Source organism: Tiliqua scincoides, chromosome 8 (assembly GCF_035046505.1).
Source record: "Tiliqua scincoides isolate rTilSci1 chromosome 8, rTilSci1.hap2, whole genome shotgun sequence".
Taxonomy (NCBI): Eukaryota; Metazoa; Chordata; class Lepidosauria; order Squamata; family Scincidae; genus Tiliqua; species Tiliqua scincoides.
Genome location: NC_089828.1, coordinates 40,021,843 through 40,045,453, shown reverse-complemented (window position 1 = coordinate 40,045,453; position 23,611 = coordinate 40,021,843). Strand labels below are relative to the sequence as shown.

General features: G+C 45.5%; 1 protein-coding gene and 1 pseudogene across 1 annotated transcript in view; one reads left to right on the top strand and one right to left on the bottom strand.

The window, feature by feature from the left end:
- The window catches only part of SEMA6B (semaphorin 6B), a 189,721-nt gene extending 170,160 nt beyond the window's left edge, over positions 1–19,561 (top strand). Inside the window, exons 13-17 of the mRNA XM_066635054.1 lie at positions 854–1,048; positions 1,965–2,105; positions 8,201–8,278; positions 9,820–9,878; positions 11,378–19,561. Coding sequence (XP_066491151.1) covers positions 854–1,048; positions 1,965–2,105; positions 8,201–8,278; positions 9,820–9,878; positions 11,378–12,399 — 1,495 coding nt within the window. The 3' untranslated portion in view covers positions 12,400–19,561. The remainder of the gene's footprint in view (positions 1–853; positions 1,049–1,964; positions 2,106–8,200; positions 8,279–9,819; positions 9,879–11,377) is intronic.
- LOC136659730 (5S ribosomal RNA) lies at positions 9,484–9,601 on the bottom strand (annotated as a pseudogene).
- Positions 19,562–23,611: the final 4,050 nt, after the last annotated feature.

Below are 23,611 nucleotides of genomic sequence, written 5' to 3'. Positions count from 1 at the left end.
CAGGCTCTGGACACATGTAGGAATGCTGTGGATGTGCAGAGTCCCCACGGTGTAGTGTGTGTGCAATTTTGTGTATGAACCGCAATTTAAGGAGCCATTGAGGGAAGACTGCCAGTTGCAACACCTTGCCTCCCCACTCTTCACTCATCTGCCCCCAGCCTCACCCTGTGATACTGGCACAGCATCTTACCCAAAACGGCCAGAATTAATTGGGAGAGATAATTACAGCTTTAATGAGACAATAGAAAACTTTTCTCTAATTGACTTTTTTTTCTTTTCCAAATGGATGCAGAACAAGGCATCGCGTGTGTGTGTGTGTGTGTGTGTGTGTGTGTGTGTGTGAAAAATCTACCAGATGTTTAAACTGACCAAAACATCTATCTGTCCCATTAGACATAATGGTAGTTTTTCCTTTTGCACTAGATTCTTCTATCAGAATTGTTGCTGAGAGCATACAGGGAGAGAGAGAAACAACTATTTACTACATTTTTTCTTACAGTTTCCTACAAAGAGTTTCAGGACAGCATTAATTTTCTTTCCCTGCCCCCTTTTTTATCCTCACAACAGCCCCATGAGGCGGGTTTGGCTGAAAGATAGTGACTAGCCATAAGCTTTTTGGCTGTGCAGAGGATCTGAAGTTGGGTCTCTCTGGCCTAAGTCCCACACAAACCATGCTAAGCTACACTGGGTTGCTGTGGGTTCATTCAGTCTTCTCTGCAGAGTAGCAAGGAGGCTGTGAGCCCGTCTGTAGAAGAATGCTTATTTTTATTTACTTAGGAAATGAGCATTGTATGTTTAAAACAAACAAGCAAACAAAAACAAAAGAACCTGCTGTCTCTCTTCTCCTGGGCAGGCATCAACTGCGTAAGATTGTGGTGGACCCTGCAGCTGGGCCTGGGAGGAATCATACTGTGGTCTTCCTGGCCTCTGACACTGGTACAGTTCTTAAGTTTCTCATCCGAGCCAACATCAGTGCCAGCTCCACAACCATCAGGGCCAGCAGCCAGAGTTTGCTTCTGGAGGAGTTTGAAACCTACCCCAGCGACAAGTAAGTTGAAGCAGATAGTCCCACCTTCTTCCCTCACCCTTTAGTTGAGGCAGCTGAAAGAGGAAAAGAACCTGCTCTTGTGTGGAGAAAATGGGTAACTGGCAGCCCCCAAAGGAATATTATTGAAGACAATTTGATCAGGGTATTAAAAAAATGTTGTCCTCATTTTCACATGCAAGCAAAAGACAATCACAATGTTAAGAAAACTGTGTTGGGTCAGACTGAGGACCCCTTAGGGCCTGGCTCCCCTTAGGGCCATTGTACCCACTGCAACAGGCACATGCTTGTCAATCCCATGCTTGGTTTTTCCCTACAAATAGCAGCTATTGTGTGAGGGCTGATCCACATCAGGACATTATAAGTCTTTAATATTTTGTCCCGGTTGTGATTCCAATCCCAATTGCCCCCACCCAGGAAAGCTCCTGGGAAAAATAGCAACCATCTGGGGTGGGGGTGGGGGCCAATACTGATCTGGATCAGCCCTGCTTTACCATGGCTTCTATTTAGGGGTAGGGGAAACAAGCATGTGACTGACAAGCATATGCTTATTTTAATATATGCAGTGACCCAAAGGGAAGCTCGGCAGACCCTCCGTCTGATCCACATGCTCATCATAATGTGTCATTTGGTTCTGCACTGCTGTGTAAAATAGGGGGATTCCAAGTTGTAGTCTTGTCTTCTGGACAGGATTAAGCCTCAGTGCCTCTCTCTTTTTAGAAACTGAGCATTGCAGAGTGCAGCCTGGCAGCTCTTCTCTTCTATACATACATGGAAATCAGCTACTTTCCATTCTGCTCAGCAAAGAACTCTGTGTAATTCTGAAGTTTGAGGTTTATTGGATTTGTTCCAGTAAATTACATTGTTTTACACTTCAGCCTTCTGCTGACCTTCACTGTGATCTCGGCCTTTCTTTCAGGTGTGGTAAGGACAAAGTGGATGAACGGAAACTCCTGGGTATGGAACTGGACAAAGCCTCCAGCTCCCTCCTGTTGGCATTCCCTCCCTGTGTGGTGCGGGCTCCTGTGGCCAGATGCCACCAACACTCAGGCTGCATGAAGTGAGTCCCAATTTCTCTTCTTCTGGGCTTAGGACATAGAGCAACCCTGGTGTGCCCCTTCAAGCGGGCAAGGCTGCCAGTAGCATTAAAGAATAACTCTGCTTGCACTGATTTGTGATGTCACTGATTGGCAAAGTATGTATCTGCAAATGTGTTCGATTCCATCTGATATAGCATAGTGGCTAAGAGCCTGAACTGAAAATCAAAACCTCCCCAGTTCTGATCTCACCTCTGCCATGAACACCCGAAGTGGCCTTAGGCAAACCACTTACTCTCAGTCTCAGCTCCACAACTGCACTGTGGGAATAAAAATATATACCCACCTTACACAGTTGTAAGGATTACATCAAGATGTGCAATGTGCTTGTATGCTCAGAAGTGTTATACAAATGCTTGTTGTTGTTATCTGGTTAATCACTGCTGGAAGTAAGATACTGCACTAGATGAGACTTTTGGTGTGATCCAGTAGAGCTCTGGTGTTTGTCTAGTCCTGTGAGACTAGATAAGGCTGTGAGACCGAAGAAAAGTGGGAGGGAAAAGGTCTGGTAGCCATCCAGAACAGACAGCAAAAGCAGAGAACCAACAAGTAGGGGTTGCTCACCCATGCAAGGTTCAAGAACTCCAAATAAGAGAACAATGGTGTCCAGAGGCAGGTTCTTCAAAACCCTGGAGAAGTCCTAGGGAGCAGGCAACTTGTTCCAATGAGTCCTTGGTATTACCTGAGCCTTTATCTGATCTGTTCCAGGATCCCCTTCCCCCAGTGAATATGCAAATCGGTTTTCTCATCAGACCAGAAGTGGCTTTCTGAGGCCTCTAGCAGACCTTCTGAGGCCTGTGGATGCTTCCATGGGCCTCCATGGGCCTCAGAAGGCCTGTCAGATGCCTCAGAAAGTCTGTTTGACTAGCAAACCAGAAGTGTCTTTCCCCTGATATCCAAGGCATCCATGGTGAGTCAAATCCTCAGATGCCAAATCCATGGATACCAAGGTTACACTGTACTCCCTTGCTGAGAAGTGGAAAGCTTTAAGGAACAGCTCTCTGACCTGGATCTGACCTCACTTCTCTCCCAGCTCACATCCTCCAATAGCCCTACTAATAAATGATCGTCCCCCAAACTCCAGTGGCACTCCTGCAGACCATTTGCGGCACACTAATGTATCTCAGTACAGTGGTTGAAAATCACTGCTCCAGAGTCTGAAGAGTGTTGGCCACTCTGAAGTATCCAGCCAGGAGCTTGTGGTCTCCAGGATGCCTGGCTTTGGAGGGGGGAGTCCCTGATTGCTAGGCTTGGTTTTGGGGTGCACAGCTCTATCACCTCAGTTGACTGGGCCATTAACCCCTTCCCTGTGTGTCAGTGGAAAAAGGACAGTTGCTGAGTGGGGGTGTACCTGCTTTGCATGTACAAGCTTTTAGGTTGTACAAGCTCTGGCATCTTCTTGTACAGCTGGGAAAGTCCCATGCCTGAAACCGTGGAGAGGTTCTGCCAGTCAGTGCAAATAATCCTGAGCTAAATGGATCAGTGTCCTCTCCACAGAAAGCAGCTTCTTCCTACTGCATAGTGTCCAGATCACTGTGTGGTCATGACAATGTCCTTAGCCCAGGATTATGTTTCCAGCACTGGCCAACCAGATGCCTCTGGTGCTTCCAAGGAGGAAATGAAGGTAATTATGGAAATTCCCAGTATCTGCTATTCAGAGAAAAACTGCTTTCATTTCATGGCAGTTTCATTTCATTTAACCAACATGGCTAATTTTAGCTATTTGTAGAACTGTCCAATATGGGTTTGCCTGACCATTAGGAAATTACTCTGACCTACCTAAGGAAACATGGACTGACAGTCTCATTGATATCAATAATTAAAGAATTATTCCTCTAAGAAAACTCCCAGTTGAGTCTGTAAACAGCCCCCAGCAGGTGTCCTCCATTTGTTTTTCCTGTGTGTTCCATGAAGTTCCCCGTCATGCACGTATTTTAGGGATGGAGCGAGGTATGTGTCTCTTAGGCCTTGGCCAATTCCCATAGACTGCTGCAGGCCATCCTGCTACGAAGTGATATTAAAGCCATTTGTCACCCACCGTGGGGGCCACCACCCGCTGTGGTGCTGGCAACATTTCCTTGCCCAATTGCTAGAGACAGATATGCCGTTATTCACAACTTCTCCATTTAATACCTGGCCCCTAGGGATATTGGCAGGAAAATTTAAAACATAGCTGAGAAACAGAGCAAAAATTTTGCAGAATGAAAGGTCACAGCTTGGAGATGTGGAGATAGTGACAGCAGATGGATCATCCAAGCAGGACATGGGAAAGTGGGGAGAAATTGTCCTCAGGCTCTCCCACACTGTAGGGGTTGAACATCGACTCAGACATGGGACAACAAGGGAGGGGGACACCTGCTTTGGGAAACTAGGCTCCTAGCTTTTCATGTGTGCAAGAGAGAATCACAGAAAGAAAATCCAGCTGTCTCCCACTTCTTAGTCTTCCAACATTCATATGCTTCTCCTGCAGGTTCAATTCCTGGCAGCATCTCCAGATAGCTGTGGGAATGACCCATCTGAAAAACTGGAGAGCTAGTGCCTTCACTGGTGAGCTCAGTGCAGAGACAGTGCTAGCCCCCAGGGAATTGGCAGAACCAGTGATCTGACTCAAAATGGCAGGTTCCCATGTTTCAGTTCCTTTAGTTCATGTGCAGCTTTCCTCCTGTCCTCTAGCTTATCAGTGCACAGTGATAAAACATTACAAAAAGGATCTAAGTTGTTTCATCATGATTCTTTTTGTGCAGTGTTTTCCTGATGCACGCTTGCATTTCTATGCATTGGTTAAGCATCACTCAAAAAAATTCTAAGTAGAATTATATATATGGTCACATCATATATACATAAATGTGGGGAGCTTTTGCAGTGTTTTATCAATGCACACATGTGCATATGCATATTGGTAAAACATTGCACGAACATAATTTTGATGCAATGATGCATCAACTGTTTTGCATGTGGTCAACAATTTTAGGGGATGAGCATGTGTACACTGATAATTTGGGGAGGCAGGCCAGGAACTTGAGGAGGAGGAAGGAACTGGAAGTTTCAAATGCTCACTCAGTCTTCCTTGTGGCAATTGCCAGTAGGCAGCAAAATCAAGTTTATCAAGATAGGATTTATCCAATTGCTAAGAAATAACATTTTGAAGTTACTAGAGCAGGTTAAAGAATTACTGGTATCCTTACTAAACTGAACCTTTGATATTTTTACTGACTTGTGCTCTATTCATAGAAATTCTCAAGGACTGCCATGTTCCGTAAAAACAGCAACGAAGATCTTATAGACCAAATACTGGCAAATGAGAAAAACACCTTCAACAGAAAAATGGGAAACTAAGATGAATGAATATGCCAATACAGCCAAGCTAACTACAAAGCACATTCCACCACAGGCATTAACTATTTAGTCAATTTATTGTAGAGTTGTCACCAACTAAATCTTAGTCTATTAAGAGTATTAATAGACTAATCAATCAGTTAGACTAATCTTCTATTTGCATATGAATAAAATAGTTCTGAAGGAAAATAGGTACTTTGGTTTTAGAAACTATGTGTCACAGCAGCTGCCATGACAGGAGAGGCATTCTCTCCTGCAGGAGAACAATGGGGGAATGCCTCTTCTGTGAAGGTACCCCTTGTATTGAAAGTACTTATCATTTTTAAATATATTGCCTGATTAATTGAGGAGTGCTTTTTAAAAGGGAAAAGGGGTTTTTATTGCTTAATCAAACTGATTAACTGGCTGAGGATTAGCAATCCAGAGCAGTACTTCTCAATGTTTATCGCTCATCATACCACTTCACCTATGGTTCACCTATGGAAGTACCACTGGAAATAACTGGCAGTGTCATCACCAGTTACTTCTGGATTGGGAGGTCAGACATGATGCAACAAACATCAGCTCAGGATGCATGGGGGGCTTTTTCAAGTGTGTGAAAAGTGCATGCTGGAGATCTGCCCGACGAGGCTCCTACCACTGCTTGTCACATTGCATTGCTGGTCTCGCTGCCAGGCGGCAGAGTTCTGGGGGTCCTGTGGGTACTACCAGAAACCACCTTTAGTATGAGTACCACTGGTTGAGAAATGTGGCTCTAAAGCAACTGATAGAATATGTGATATAAATCATTGCCTATAAAATGGTATAACTTTGTACAATTTCAGATGGTTCAGGGGCTGTCACACAGGGTTCAGGGGCTGCAGTGGGCATGCTAGACCTCTTCTCGCAGACATTTTATGAATTTTTAGGATCTGTGATCCTCCCTTTGTTGCTTATGTTCATGAGTTGTTTTAATTGCTGCTGTTGTGCCTTTATGATTGGGAGGGGGATATTGTCTTCTTTTTAGTTAACAGGAGAAAGGCAGGGTGAAATTTTTTTAAGATATTAGTAATATGAGGCTAATCTGGTGCAAAAGGTTGAGTGTGTCACCCTGATAGTTACCAATGTCTCTTTATTAGCCAAACTAATGTTTGCAGTAAGTTTTTCCTTGGCCTTTTTTTTGAATCCACCATATTGCAAATGGATACTCAGTGTTCCATTATAGCTGTTCATTCATGGTTGTTTTTTTAAAAAATCTTCTTTGACTCTAGGACTCAAATTGCAAGAAAAAGACAAAACTGTATGTTTGGCACAGATTTCATAAGTGTAGGACATGGTATTCAGCACACATTTCAGCTTCCAGCTTCATTTTTATTATTAAAGTTATTAGTCCTTATGGCAGAAAGAACATATAGTCTGATTTGGCATCCATGGGGGCTTCGTTCTCAGAATCCCCATGGTTACCAAAAACCATGGACAAACAAATCCACAGGCAGCCCGACCTGTACCCTCCAAACACAACTGGATGTGTCCTCTAGTCATGTCTGGAGGGTGTTCTGAGACATCTAAGCCACACTTGTGGTTTTGTGTTTTTTTTTAAGAAGTGCATCTTAAAGGCCTCCAGCAGGCTAACGGAGATTGTTGTGTCCAGAGGATACAGGTCCAAACTCCTGGTTGTGTCCAGAGGGTGCAGGTTGGGCCTTAATGTGAGTCTGCGGATCCGCATTGAGTCAAATCCATGGATGACAAGGTCTGACCTTTACTTCAAAATGTGTGAGCAATGAGCCAAAAGAAGGCTGAAGCTGAATAAGATTTCTAGGGTTAGCATGTAACAAGATTTCCAGATATTGGACTGTTTAACCTAGAGAAGAGAAGGCTGAGAGCGGATATGATTGTGCTCTTCAAATGCCTGAAAGGCTGTCATATGGAAGAAGCAACAAATTTGTTCTTAACTGCCTCCAAGAGCAGAACTAGAACAAATGGGTACAAACTACAGAAGGAATTCCTATTGGATATCAGGAAGAAATTCTTGATGGTGGTTTGGCAATAGAGCAGATTGCTGAAGGAGGTGGTGGATTCTACCTCACTAGAGAGCTTCATGCAGAGGATTTCCTGCTACAGGTAGGGGTTGGACTAGATGACCTTGTAGGTTCTTCCAACCCTTTGATTCTATGATTGAGGGGTGAGATGAGAGGGCTTCAATGTCCTGAATGGACATTTGACCCTCCCCAACTAACGAAGCAGAATTAACTAGGTAGAAGAGTAAACATGGCAAATAGGATTTATTTATTAATTATTTATTTTATTTGAAAAATGTATATCCTGCCTTTCCCGTGCCAAAGCAAGGCAGCTTACAAAGAACCAAAATAAATGTACAATGCATCACAACAATAAGAAAAAAACACATCAAAGCAAAGCATTAAAACATTGATTTTAAAAATTAGACAAATTGTGCAAAATTTGAAAAAATTAAAAGAGATATGCAAAAAGAAAATACATGACTATGAAGCTCAATTTGCATCATCAGTACAGGTTGCAGAATCCAGTTTTTCTTGGTATCGAATTTGAACTGCCTTGGCACCAAGATTGTGGTACTTGTGGCTTCCCACCTAAAAACCCTGGGCGTTGTAGTTCTCTTCTCTTGCCTTCTCCCACCACACATAGCCTCAGCTGAGTTTCCTCAGTTCTGATATCATCCAATGAATTCTATTAATCTTTCTCTTCCTCACTTTCTATTCTTCAGAAATTGCTTGGGGAGCCGCGACCCATACTGTGGCTGGACCCCTGAAGGCTCCTGTATTTTCCTGGATCCAAGCACCAGGTAAGCTCAAGTGACACAAGCCCTTTCCCTGATTATTTTGTTGGTAAGGAGAGATGAAGGATAGAAGGAAGTTGGGTAAGAACCTCTGTTTCTTCTTAAAACACAGCAACACTGTGGGTATATTTGCTCAGAGTAAGGGATCATGGCCCTCACAGGTGCACATGCTATCATGAAATAAGGTTCTGTCTCCACCACCCATCAGTCTCTCTCCTCTGTCTTTCTATGCCCCTTTCAACTAGAGATGGCAGACTGAACATGGGACCTTTTGCAAACAAAGCATTAATTTAATTGCTGAGCTTATCATGCTTGTAGGCCACGTGCAGGGCCAGCCCAAGACCTCCTGGCACTTGAGGTGGTGGACCACATACTGCTTACCTTACCTGGTGATGCACCACTAGTGCAGTTGAAGGGGGGGTCACAGGGGTCACTATAGCCCAGGAAGCACTCTTCCCAGGTGGGGAAATGTCACTCATGCCATGGCCACCAGGGTCCTGCCCCTCAGCTCACCCCTGCAGTCCCACCAAACATGACCAGAGCGCAGTTCTACTCACATTCAGAGGGGGAGGGGTGGCACTGGAAGATATGGCCCAGGGCAGCACTCCTTCCAGCTACACCGCTGTAATGCACACACCTCTTACTCCCTGAATTAGAAAAAATAAGAAAGGGAAGAAGCAAAAGAGGAAGTGTGGAAGCCTACCACTCTCCCCCCCTCTCCACACTTCCTGTTCCACTTTGCCTTCCTTTTTTGATCCAGGGAGTGTGTGGAGGGGGGTACTGTGGAGCTGTTGGTGAATGTAGATGGATGCTGCCTGAGACAACTGCTGCTCCTATCAGTGGCCGGAGACAACTGGCTCACGTGGTCTCATGGCTGAGCCAGCCCTGATCAAATGAAGAGGGTACCAGGTTCAGGATCCAGGGGCTGCATCAGAACAGTTTAAAGACCAGTGTATTTTAGAAGTGTATTTAGGGGGTGCAAGCTTAGTCCCACATGTAAAATTTCTAAAATAGAAATAATACACAGCAGTATATTTCAAGCTAACATTCTCATCCAAAGTATATTTCAAGTCCTATTGATTTTGATAAGTGTGTTTAAGGTTTCAGCCTACTTGTAAAGTGGAAGTATAAAGTAGATTAAAAAATGGTAGCCAATGAGAAAGCCTCTAAATCATGGTGGTTGGCAACCTTCAGTCTCGAAAGACTATGGTAGCCTACAGCCCCCCGGTATTCCCAGGCGGTCTCCCATCCAAGTACTAACCAGGCCTGACCCTGCTTAGCTTCTGAGATCAGACAAGATCAGGCATTTGCAGGGTAATGGAGAAAGGTCTGATGTCAGTAGTGGGCTCTTCCAGGGGACTGGAGCCACAGCAGCTACCTGAAGATGTGCTATGGTGACACTACCACCTATCTTATGAAGTCATTTAGTTAGTACTCCTGCCCAGTTAAACAAAACAATCCCTTCGCTTTCTCTAATGCTGGTCTTCTCTTTCTCTCTCTCTCTCTCTCTCCCCCCCCCCCCGCCCCTCCTCTTGGTCCTCCTGCAGGGTTGCCTTTGAACAAGACATCATGGGTGGCAGGACTTCTCAACTTGGGGACTGTGAAGGTGTGTGTTTCTCCATCATTGCTGGCTTCAGATGTAGCATAGTGGATAAGTGGCAGAGATGCTCACCAGATGTCTCTGGTTCGACTCTTGCATCAACCATGAACCCTGTGGGTTGCTCATCACTCCACAGTCAGGAGGCAGAGGGCTGTTCCGCACCAAGAAAAATGAAATCCCATGACCTGTATACATTGTGCAAATAGCATTCATTTTCATATTTTTTAATTATTTTGTGTAACTCTGTTTTTGCCAATCTCATAGGGGAAGGTATGAAGGAGCAAAGCTCTATCCCCATGTGCCAGTAATCCCTTTCAGCTCTCTTGCTTGCTTCAGAGAGTCTGACAATCACTATCCATACTCTTGCAACCTTAACTTCACCTCCACAAGGGCTAGAAACCACTTTTTTAAATCTCTGCTTTTTTTAAATGAGGAAGAAGCAGAGATTCTCAAAACTTTAATTCCTTCTTCAATGCCATATTCTGGGCTTCTGGAAGTTGCAGCAAACTCCCCATCCTGGCCAACCTTTCAGGACTGTTGCAAGGACTAACAAGATTATGATTCTTTACTCAGCATGTGGTTGGTCTGTGGAACTCCTTACCACAGGATGTGGTGATGGCATCTGGCCTGGACACCTTTAAAAGGGGATTGGACAAGTTTCTGGAGGAAAATTCCATTACGGGTTACAAGCCATGATGCGTATGTGCAACCTCCTGATTTTAGAAATGGGCTATGTCAGAATGCCAGATTCAAGGGAGGGCACCAGGCTGCAGGTCTCTTGTTATCTGGTGCATTTGGTGGGCTGCTGTGAGATACAGGAAGCTGGACTAGATGGGCCTATGGCCTGATCCAGCGGGGCTGTTCTTATGTTCTTATGATTCTGAAGAGGTTTGAACACTCAGGAAAAGCACAACATAAATGATTATATTACTTTTGGGAAGGATTATGGACGGTCTGGAGTAGGAAAGTTACTGCCCAATCCTATCTGCATTTTCCTGGGAGTAAGCCCTATTAACTCTAATGGGATTTACTTCTGAGTAGGCATAGGATTGAGCTGTTATACATTGTACAGTACACAGTATGTTACACAGAGTGTACATTTTGTCCTGTTTGTTCTCTGGTTGTTCCCCCCTCCCAATTAAATAATGCAGTGGAAGGGTGGCCAAAACAACAGTGTGGGGGAAGGGAGATTTAATATTTTGCTTCTCCCCCACCCCATGTTTCCAACTGGGATTGAACCCCATGTGCTCTTCACATTGGCTTTCAACAATCAAAACATGATAGGGGTTAAATATTAAAGACCTGCTGTGGCTTCATCAGCTTTCAATCCTCCCAACATGCTATCTATTTTTTTTTTTAAAGCAGGAAAAACAAGCATTGACCGCACTGTGTAGATTGACTATAATCCTTTGGAGTTAGTGGGACAATGGCCACATCAACCCATATGTTTGTTTGCACTATGAGCATCCCAACAGGCCCAACTCAATGTCTTCTCTCATCCTCAGGGCTGGTGACAGAAAGCTTTGTGGATGAACCTGATGGGTTGGTGTCTGTGAACTTGCTAGTGATCTCCTCCGTGGCAGCCTTTGTCATCGGGGCTGTGATCTCAGGCTTCAGCGTCTGCTGGTTCATTGGACACCGCGATCGGAAGGAGTTGGCCCGCCGCAAAGATAAGGAGAACATACTGTCCCACAGCGAGTCAGTTGTGAGCGTCAGCCGGCTGGGTGAGCGGCGGTCGCGGGGCACCGGTGGGCAACCGGAGAACTTACTGGCTCCACTCATGCAGAATGGGTGGCCCAAGGGACTCATCAAGGTGAGCCAGCATGATCTGGATTCAGGGGTGCTCCCCACACCAGAGCAGACCCCTCTGCAACAGAAAAGGTGCCCTAAGCCCTGTAGCTGGGAGTATAGCCACAACCTCATTAATGCTTCCATCCGTGGCGGAGACCCACCGTCCTCGGTCATCCTTCTCCATGCAGGTCACACCCCAGTGCCCCCTCATCATATGACATCTGGCCGTGTCATCCCCATCTCCTGTCATTCCATGTTAATGGACCAAGAACTGGAGGGAGAAACTGGAGACCTCTCACTGGACATGCGTTACCTGCCGGTGAGCAGCGGAGAAGGGTCAAGGAGTGTCCCACAACAGCAGCAGCAGCAGCAGCAGCAACTGCAGCAAGTACCACCTTCACACCGACCCGGCGGAACCCGGAGCTCCTACGGTGGTGAACTGCCCATCACGCCGCACGACAGTCCAGATAGGCGGCGGGTGGTGTCGGCCCCAAGTGGGGAAACAGGGGATTCCACTCAGTGGAACCCTGAAAAGCTGAACTCAAATAGTAACAATGCAGCCAGCAAGGCAAACACGCATCTGAAGCGCACCCACACTTTCAACAGCGGGGAAGGCCAGGCGGCTTATGCCCGGGCACAGCGGGCACCCACACTGGGCCCCCAGCACACCCTCACAGACTTCAGTCACCTCCTGAAATACAGTGGCATTGAGCGGACTCCCTCCTCTGTGAAATAGGGAGCCCATCCAAGGGGTGTGGCTTGGCTTGGTAACCTCCCTCCTCGCAGAAGGGGCGGGGTTTCATGACAGAGGAGGGGCAAAGTAGAGAATGAAAATGAGAGACCCTGATCCCACTTGGGGAGGGGCAGAGGGAGGAAGAGGAGGAGGAGACCTGTGCTCCCCCCAGGCGTACAAATTGTCAGGGAGAGGGGTCACCAAGGAGATTCCACTTGAGTCAAAAGGGGGGCCTCTTGTGTGCGTGTGTTTTGGGGTTTTCTTCGTCCCGGTGGTTCCTCATTGGACTCTTCCTCCCCTTTGCAATACTCCTCCTTTCCAAGAGGTTGTGGGCAGGACAGGCTCGGATGTTGCTCCACTCCCTCCCCCATGTCCACCAAAGGGTTGAGAAGCAAAGATTACAGGACAGAATTTAACAGCGATCATGAAATCATAGCAAAAGCAGCTGCTAGGAAGGTTTTGGAAGGCTGCGCACAAGGTTTGGAAAGGATTTGGAGCTTCCCAACGTTGCTTCTCCCACCTTGGGTCCCCGCCCCCCCCCCCTGCCTGGTAACAGTAGGGTGGTACCAACTGCAAAAGAGAATTCAAAAATAATTTAAGCAGTCATCAGTCTCCCCCTCTCCTGTCCCCATCTACTTCCTCCACCTCCTAAATGAAGTTCTAGAGTGTTACTTCCATGCAAATGCACATTCTTAAAGTCCTTCTGATGAATGTAGCTCATGCTGTGACATAAGCTCCAACTTAGACCTGGGAGGGGTCATTGCCCAAGGCTGAGGTCCAGTGCTGCTCTCTTGTCCCAGGCTTTCCATTTTCTCAGAAGGCCAGCAGCAGGAAAGGCAAGCAACAGTAGCTGAGAATAGGTGGTGATGTGGTTCCTCTCTATACTACAGACATTTAAACCAGTTTGATATCCATTTAAGAGCTCTGGCTTCCTGCAAAGAATCCAGGAAATTAGAGGTCCATAAACTGGCCCAGCATAGGGGTGATGCTAAGAATTCCTGGGCTTCTTGAAGAACTTCAGTTCCTGGGTTTGAAACCATGATAATTGAACAAGTTTCAGGCTGCTTTAATTTTTTAGGCAGGGCTAATCCATTGATAATTTCACCTTGGGTACCTTGGTGGGGGTTCCAGCATTTTTGGAATTTAGTTTCCACCAAATTACTCTTGGTAGCCTCTGAGCTGGGATTGCAATTGTGTGTTTGTGTGCTCCACTTTCCCCCTTTCCCTCAATAATTATACTGTTTTATCTTGAAGAAAGAGTAATTTTCACATCAGGAACAGATTGGTAGACATGGTACGGTATAGAGGTGGAATGATAAAAGTGATGGACAGAATTAAGGGTAAATCATGGTGCCTTCTCTGAGCTGTAAGTCTGCATCCCAACTGTTTCAGCTGGCTGTGGAGCCACAGGTGTCCTCCATGCATGGACAAAGTTTGACAGATGGAGAAAGTAGACTCAGGGCACAATCCTAACCAGGTGTACTCAGAAGTAAGTCCTATTTTGTTCAACGGGGCTTATTCTCAGGAAAGTGTGGTTAGGATTGCAGCCTCAGTCACTGACTCAGTCCAGCTTTGTGTTTTCCAAACTCCTGATAGCTGTGCTGAAAATATTTCCTTTTGGAGTACAAACCCATTTCTTACATATCTGCACAAGTCACTGAAATATGAGCATGCCTCTTAACTAGAAGACAGAAATCCCAGAGCAGTAACTCATGCAGAGATATGATAGGCTTTGTTCTCCAAGGGAAGGTAATTCTACTGAATTTCTGAACTGGAATGAACCGATGCAGGAATATGTCAAAATGACCACACTTATACACACTGGGAAGGCTCTTTAGAAGGAGGCAAGGCCAGAATAGTGGATCATGCAGAGATACAGCAAGCAGACTCCTCTTGGATTGTGTTTGGCTCACAGGAGCTGATAATAGTTTATTTCTCATATCACACTATTGGGAACTACTAGGTCAGAAGTTTTAATGACTAATGTCATGAGACGTAATGAGACGCACTGGCCCAAGCAGTAATCATGAAATGTTCATTTTGACTGCAAAATTGTAGCTGGAGAGTGTGACTTTGGGGAAGGGGATATATGTTACAATATTTAACCTCTCCAGTACCCCCAGCACAAAGTCTGAATGGCTTAGGAAGACCTGAAACACAGAAGAGGAGGAAACCCAAAGGGAAAATTTCACTCTGCACAATTGTAATGCACAGATTTACAAATGATCATGACTTTCCATGTTATTAAATAATCATCATACAAGTTATTAAAACCCATTTTTGCCCAGCTACAGGTTGGTCCCTCTCACTCTGCAGAAATGTATTGATTTTATATCCATGATGGATTCTCCAAAAATCCTGGGAGTTGTAGTTTAGGGTGGAAAGGTGCTCAGAATTCTTAGCCTGGAAATAGAGATTCCTTTGTTCAGACTTGAAGGTGATTTATGAAAGGTGATTTTTTTTTTGCTGTGAGCACACACAGTGTGTGTGTTTCTCCTACAATTACCCAAGTAGCTAAGGGCCAAATCCTATCCAACTTTCCAGCATTGGTGCAGCAGTGCCAATGGGGCACCTGCTGCATCCTGCGATAGTCATACAGGCCTCCTCCATGTAAGGGAATATTTGCTCCCTTTCCTCAGGGCTGCACCTGCACAGGAAAGTTGGATAGGATTGGGCCCTTAGGTTGCAATCCTAAACACATTTACCTGAGAGTAAGCCCCATTGAATACAATGGAATTGCTTCTGAGTAAATGTTAGCAGAGACTGAGGGCCCAATCCTATCCAACTTTCCAATGACTGTGTAGCTGCAATGCAACCCTGATGAAAGGGAACAAACATTCCCTTAGCTGGAGAAGGCTTCTGTGACTACTACAGGATGTGGCACATGCCCAGCTGGCATAGCTTCACCAGTGCTGGAAAATTGGATAGGATTTGGCCCTTAATCAGGAAGTCCCTGGTTTGAATCTTCCATCTGCCAGGCTGCTGACTTGACAATCTCTGAGCCTCCTGCTCCCCATCTGTAAAGCAGGGGAGACACTAACACTGGCCTATCTTACAGGACAGTTGTAAGGATTACAATAACTTTTGTGTAAAAGCATCATGAACACACTTCTATTATTATAAGTGGGATGAAAACTGATGCTGTGAGCATCCTTCCTTCTTTCAAATTTCCTTTAATGCTTTACAGGCTGTTGTGCCAAAGGAGTCCTAGGATCCCCTCATAAACTACAGTTTCCAGGATTCCCTAGGAAGAAGAATTTGTTAGTTCACTAAGTGTAGATATCCCAGAGTGAATTACACAAGCTGGAGGGAGAACTCTGTCTACATCCAGTAGAGAGACATTGCTGTGTTCATCCCTGGCTTAAATGAGGTTGAGAAATCCTAACATAAACTCTCCTTTAAACTTGGTTGAAAGCTACTTGTGCTGAAAATCCTACATTTTGTAGATTTCCTGCATGAAATGCCACACACATTTTCTATTTGCAGTAAACAGACAGATGGCTACAATCTTTATTTGATGGAAATATCTTTCAATTAAACAATCAGGATTTGCTGATTTGTCAGGCAAAAGCTTTTTAAAGTTAATTATTTTTAAGGGGAAGAACTTATAATGTGTAAAAATTAAAGATGGAAGAGGCATCCCCCCTTTTCTCACACATGAGGGAATGAATGCCTCTTCTGACATAGTACCTGCTATTACTCCTCTAAAAACAAAGAAACAAAGTCTTGCTTTAAATTCCTTGTGTTATTCACATGCAAGTATATGCAAATGTCAACAGTTACAGTACTGACAGCACAATGCTATTGCTCTAGGTTTGGAAAAAAGTCCCACTGAACACTGTGAGACTTATTTCTCAGAACAGCCTCAGTGCAGCAGGATGGTAAGTCTGCAGTCCTATCCACACTTACCTGAGAGCGAGTTGCTGAATAAACATGCATCAAATTAAACTGTAAAATGCTTTAATCAGATTTTATCAATCAGTATAATGATTATGAAAAAACATATTTTTTAATGTTGCTTCTGAACCACATCTTTGAGTTTCATGTCCTGAATAACTGCTTTTCATGCCTCTGAATTTTTGATCAGGAAAAGTTTGGAGCTGATTTTTGCTGGGTTTTTAAACTCAATTTGATGACAAAAATCATTTCTTGCTGCTAAGACCCATAGTGCCACAAGGTCTTGGTCTGGGGTAGGATTGCACACCAATGCGAGGTAGTGAGGCCTTCTGGTGGAAGGTTGCTCTTGGTGTAACCTTGAGAAGCACAATTTTCATTTCTAAACCAGGATTCCACCCTTTGCTCCTTTGCACTGGGGAAGAGGGATGAGCAGAAAGCACTAGTAGGAGGTAGCACTGACTGTGTGTGATTCCTTCTTGTTTGGGTTGTGTGTGCAGATGCAACATATTTCCTAACATTCAAAAGTAGGTTTGTTTCTGTATTACTTTATTTTATTTGGTTGCTTGTTCCTCTCCTTCTCTATTAGTTATGAGTTCTGAATGAGACCTCCATGTGCAGAGGCAGTCTACCTCAGAATAGTAACTGCTGGGAACAAATCAAAGGGAGAAGGTTGCTGCCTTTGTGGCTGCTTATGGGCTTCCCAGAAACATCTGGCTAGTCATTGCTGGAAACAGGATGCTGGACAAAATTGGTCTGATCTGATCCTGCAGGGCACTTATGTTCTCCAACCTCCCACCCTCCCCTTTTCCTCACAATTGCAAACCCTCTCACACTAAGGATTTTTCTAGAATGATTTGGGGAGAGAAAAGCTGATCACTCAGCATAGAAGTGTTGTCTTCCTGTCCCCCAGGGCTGTACTTCCCACATTTCCCATCTTTCCTTGTTGGGCTTAGCAGGTAACCTTTCATCTGACTCCATTACAAGTCACAATGTGACAACTGCAGTCAATTTTAGAGAATTTGCTGTTATTGATGGGATGGTCTATGTATGCAAAATGTATAACATTTTTTTCCTGGTTTTTCCTCCAATGGTTGTGACAGGCAGATATTCAGCAGATGAGGATTTTCCTGTCACTGTATCTCTATGGCTGGGGAAGCTGCACTATCCAGAAGTCCTATCAGGAAAATAGGTGGTAACATTGTAAACACCCTCTCTCCCCTCAGCACTAGAGCACTTATATCAACACTGCTCATCCCTGTGGAATATGGCTGTTCATCAGCATCCCATACAGGCTGGTGAGATGGAGCGGCATCTTGTTCCAGCCTACTTTAAATTTCAAACTTCCTCGGAGCATGTATCCACTTAGAAGCGTCCTTATGTGGGGCTGTCACCTTTGGTTTCCCCTCCCTTTGAGACTTCTGTGGTGAAAATTCAACAGGAAAAGTTACACACATAGTTACACATAGTTGAATTCCTATCCAAAAAGCAGCTCTTAAAGATACAGAAGCTCTGCTTAGGGAAACACTAGCACAGATCCAGCTGAGGAAAATGTAAAAGTGGTATCAGAAAAAGAGATCAAACAACTGCCTTGTGTGGACTACTTCATATGACCCTTTTTCTGACAGAGGCTCCTGAGCCTTTAGCAATGCCACAGACAGTAGTTCAACTGGTGCACATTTTCCTAGCATGGAAAACATGCTATGATAGAGGAAACAGCACCTGTTGAATTTCTCTCTCATGTGACTATTCAGGGTCCAAGAGCCCTAACAGATAAAAGGTGGCACTTAGGGCTACTGAAGGCTCTGCATAGATGAATGGGTCACAGGACCAAGTCACTCTTGATTCCCACCGCAGTGGCAGCTCTGAAAGTCCACACATACATAGAAGGAAAAGCAGGTTGTCAGAACTGGCCCCTGAAAAGGGCATTTTAAGGGAGGAAAGGAGCAGATTATTGATAGCTTCATGGTAACAACCTCAAGAAGAATTCAAAGTGTAGGACAGTAGCTAACAGACTCAACTGAAATGTCCTGAGTTCAAATCTCACTTCTGCAGTGAAATTGATAGGTGGCTTTAGTCAAGCCACTCCCTCTATACCTCACTCCAACCCCCCCTTCCCCATCTTGTCAGCCTTCTTCCCCTCACAAGGGGAACTGATGAAGGTTACAGGGCTTACAAGGCTGTTGTCAGGCTTACCCAGATAAATGTATGTGAAGCACTTTGATTTATCTAAATGCGAAACTGGTACTCTATTTTAGCCTGGGAAACAGGAAAGGTTTCTTCCAGCATTACACCTACATTGTGTATTTAATCTATCACAGTTTCAACCCTGCTTGTTATCCCCACTTCTTCCTGGAACCCTGAGAATTCTAGATCTACTTTATGTCAGAAGTCTCCATGCTTCTAGTAAACTACAATTCCCACAGTTCTTTGTGGGGAAGCTGTGACTGTTGCCCAGTCCAGAACAGTTCAAATTGCATTGTGGATGCACCCTGCTCGTAAGACAAGAGTTTGTCCAAGGAACAGATGGTTCACACAAATTCTGAAATCTGTATTAGACTGTACCTGTGATGGAAACCTGGCTGAATATTTGTTTTTAGCCAACCAGAACCTCCATGTGTAGAGACAGGTTACCTCTGAGAATCAAGTGCTGAGGACAAGCAACAAGAGAGGGCTATTTCTTTTAGGAAGCTGGGCCTGAGGCTGGCCACTGTGGGAAACAGGTTTGAACAAAACATACCTTTGGTTCAATTTTGCAAAATGATTCTCATGTTTGATCTTTGATTATGCTGGGGTGGGATGGATGGCATTAGAAGCCTCCCCTAAAAATGACTGTCTTCAGTTTGTGTTGCCATTGTTCCCATGTATGCACTAGGAGTCCCGAAGCTGTGGATTTGTTGGGGGGGGGCAAGTAATGGGGGGGCTGGCAACCCAGGTTGCACAAGAGAGATCCAGGAAAATTTCAGCTGCACCATGGAGAGTTGCATACTGGCTGGCTGTGTGTGTGTCCCCAGGGCAGTGCCTCCTCCTCACAGAGAAAAGCACACTGTAAATAGAGTGTGGGAAGCATGCGGCCCTTGAGGTAATCTGTGGGCTACTATGACGTAAGTTCTCTTGTGACTTTTGCCCTCCCAGCCCTCCCCCCCCCCTGACCTTTCATCTTTTGAATATTTGCAGCTCCTGCATGCTACAGCAGTACAAACTTCTCTGTATCACTCTGGGGAAACAAAGATATCTCCCTTCCAATAAACTTTTGTTTACAATGACTGGATTCTCTGTTCTCCATTTCTCTCCTTCCCCCCCCATCCCGTTTCCTACTGCTGATTTGCATATAGTTGAGAGTGGAAACAAAATCTGACCACCATTAGATTGTGTGACACCAAAGTTTCAACTGACATTTACTGATTTCTGCTTCATGTCATCAACTAGAGTGTCAAATACTAACTACCATGGATGGCAGGGCCCCTAGTTGACTGGTGAGGCCACTGGTGAGAACTGGAGAAACTGGACCAAATCTTTTACAGCACCACTGCTTGCCCCTTAGCCATAACTTTGAGCCAACCAGAACTTTGAGCCAAATTTGAGCCAACCAGAACTCAGGCTCTACTCAGAGGAGTTGTAGCTCAATGGTAGAGTGCTTGTTTTTGCATGCTAAAGGTTCCAGATTTCAATCTTTGAGGTCTTCGTGTTGGGCTGGGAGATACCACTGCTTGGGAACTTCAGAGAGTGGCTACCATTTGGGATAGATCAGCAGTTCCCAAATTGTGTGTCTGGACCTAACCAGTGGATCATGACCCAATTTTTGATTGGTTGTGAAACTGACATGGCAAATTAGGTTATGTGATCAAGGACACAATCCTAACCAGGTATACTCAGAAATAAGTCCTATTTTGTATAATGGGGCTTACTCTCAGGAAAGTGTGGTTAGGATTGCAGCTCAAGATGCTTAAACAACCTGCTACGGGGGGGGGGGGGAGGGGAGCAAACGGCTGCCCAATCACCTTTATAGCCACACAGCTTGACTTTTATAAATCAGGCAACAGCCTCTAAGCGCCTCTAAAAAGTATGGGAAACACTGGAGTAGATAATTCTGAGCTAGCTGGGCCATTCAGGCATGATCTGGGAAGGAGATGTGGTCTGGTGGTTGAGTGAAGGCTGCTAAGCAGGGCTGGTCCTGGTTGAATTCTGTATGGGAGACTGAAAGCTGACTAAGCTGTGGTGGGAGGACAGAGCCAGGAGGAATCGCTGTTGTGACCTCACTGTAAGAGGATGATGGACTCGCAAGCACTGCTGCAGGAATGTGGAGGTGCGTGGAAATTCAGCTTCCAAGAAAGGATAACAGGTCGGCTGACCTGAAGCTGCTCCTGCTGGAAGTTTGGAAGGCATACCCAGATGCCAGATATTGACCACACATGAAGGATTCCATCTGGAAGTGGAATCTACAAGTTGCCCATAGAACAATTATTGTAAAAACTTATTTGTAAAAATGGGTTTAGTGTAGCTTGCCTACATGAATTGTCTGTAAGACTCACAATGTGTGTGAGAATCAGTAAGAGTGGTGGTATACAAATGCTGTATTTATTATTATTAGTTGGATCAGGATGAGCCAGCTTCCTCTCTTCTTACGCATGGCACCTTTGGACAACTACCAGGGCCCCAACATCTCAGCAGGGTTCACTGTGCTTGCCCAGGAGAGTTGATCCTGGCTACCATTTTTTCCTACATTGCTCCCAACATATTGTCATTCCACAACAGTGTGAGGGAAAATGGGCTGCCATTTTTCCCCCACAACGCTACATAATGATACACCGTGGCACTGGGTTAAAAAAAATAGTGACTACCTCAACCACCATGAGAAACAAAGGACCCAAGTTCCCTTGCCCTTCTGTTGTTGTAAGGACCCCCGCAAAGGGTCATGGATCCAGCTCTGAGGACTCTGCTCCAACCTCCCAGTCCAGTCCCCTGCCTGGCCTGCTCTCCTGCCTGCAGCTTCAGACTACCTCTCCTGCATCATCCTGAACCCAGACTTAAACATCCTGAGATTTTGAAGACCCACTTTGCCTTCCTGGGATAGTAGATACAAAAAGATGCCTCTGAGAAAGAGCAAGGCAGTCCCCAAACCACTTTTGTAAGTCACTGAGACCTGCCAGCAGTCAGGTTAGCATGCCAAGCATCGCCTCCCTTACTCTCGTTTCACCAGCAATCCCTGGAATGGAGAGGAAGAGGAAGTGTGAAGGAGAGAGCTACAGCATCCTCTCACCCGCTGTTCCTATTTCATTACTGGCTTCCTTTTTGGATCCAAAAGCACGGAAAGGAGTGGAAGGAGGCATCCCATTAAGCCACTGCCCAAGGTGACTGCAAGGGCTGGGCCTGCACTGCACTTGATCATCTTTAAACTCATCTACTCCTTGAAAAGGAGAGAAAAGCACCAGTTCCGAATTCTTACCCAGGAGGACTGTCTCCCTCTTGTGCAAGATGGGCCTCAGGGTTGGGCAACAGAGCCTGGCCTTCCATTTTTGAATCTCTGACTCGCTGCAGTCTAATTGAAACAGCAGGCAGGATACAATTACTGGGCCTGGAAGGCAGCCAGGACTCTGGGGCTGAAATTAACACCTATGGAGTACACTCTCTCTTTCTCTCTCTCTCATTCTTCCTTTTTTGTCTCTTGCTAAAAGCACTTGAAGATACAGACTTACAAGGCCTTGGTGACTCATCTGGTCTCCTGCTTCAGAAGGGGGCCGCTGGCAGCATCCTTCCCCCATGAGCGATGGGCCAGGCTCAGCTTGCACACATGGTCATTGTTGCTCAGGGGGTTCAAACCAGCCTTTGACAGAGCCTTTTATTTCTCTGCTGGATATGTAGAGAAATGCCTTTCAACAATATATTCTCAAGCGATTTATTTGACTGTGAGTTGGAAAGCTACTGGTTGGAGGGAGGTTTCATTCCCTTGCATTGCTGTACTTTCAGTTGTCCCTTCCTCACCGCTGCTCACTTTCTAGGGCAGTGTTTCCCAAAGTGTGGTTTGCGACCCACTGGTGGGTCACAAGCCCATGCCAGGTAGGCCATGATCTGGGCCCTCCCACCAATCCTTGCCTCCATGTGGCTCCAAATGGGAACCATTCCAGATGCATGGGGAGGCCCCAGAGGCCTCTTCTAGTTCGCGCCAGGCCAGCAATCCACTCTACAGGCCTCTGTTGACCTCAGAATGGCCTGCAGAAGCCTCCAGAAGCTATTTCCAGAAGGCAACTTCTGGTTTGCCTCTGAAAACTGGACGTAACTTTCAGAAGTTTTTGCAGGCCATTCTGAGGCCCACAGAGACCTGAAAAGTGGATCACTGGCCTGGTGTGACCCAAAAATGGCCTCAGATCTCCTGTGGCATCATTAGGAGCAGCCAAAATGCAGCTCTGAGGTAAGGGAACAAATGTTCACATCCTATTGGTATGGTGCATCAGCTCTAGAATGTTGTTTAGGATTGGGCCTTCAGTCAGCAAATTTGAAGGACCAGCAGCTTTGGAGCCATCCAAATGCCTCACTGTGCTGGAGGGAGCAGTGCCAGGGAGCCACCAGCACAATTCTATGAACTAACATTCTGCCTCCTATCTCTCCTCCACAGCTGCAAGTGTTGCTGTGTGAGGCAGCATGGCAGGATCACCCAGTAAGTGAGTGAGCATAGGGCAGATGAACAGGGGTGGCATCTAGCATGCCAAGTGCCAACATGTCTTGAGCCACCACAGGTTGTTTCATGCCCTGCTGTGATGGGATATGTCCTGTCACTGGTGGAAACAGGATGCAGGACTTGATGGACCATGGTTAAGAGTACAGGAGGCAAAGAGGGACGAATCCAACAGAAAGCGAATGCCATGCAACAAAAGGAAGCAGGTGGGAAATTAATCTGATCCTGTCCTCCACACTGGTACCCAGTTTCAAAACAGAGCAAGGCACTTCTTGCGTGTATTATTATTATTATTATTAACAGTATTTATATACCGCTTTTCAACTAATAGTTCACAAAGCGGTTTACAGAGAAAAATCAAATAATTAATTAAATGGCTCCCTGTCCCAAAAGGGCTCATAATCTAAAAAGATGCCAAGGAATACCAGCAGACAGCCACTAGGACAGACAGCGCTGGGGTGAGGTGGGCCAGTTACTCTCCCCCTGCTAAAAAAAGGAGCACCCACTTGAAAAAGTGCCTCTTACCCAGCCACCCAGTGTACAGTTGCAAATGCACCTTTGCAGAACAAGAGGCAGAAAAGAGGCCAGCCACTGCCTGATTATTTGGTTGGCATCTGCAGTGAGGAGCTCCATAGCCTCCCAAAGGGG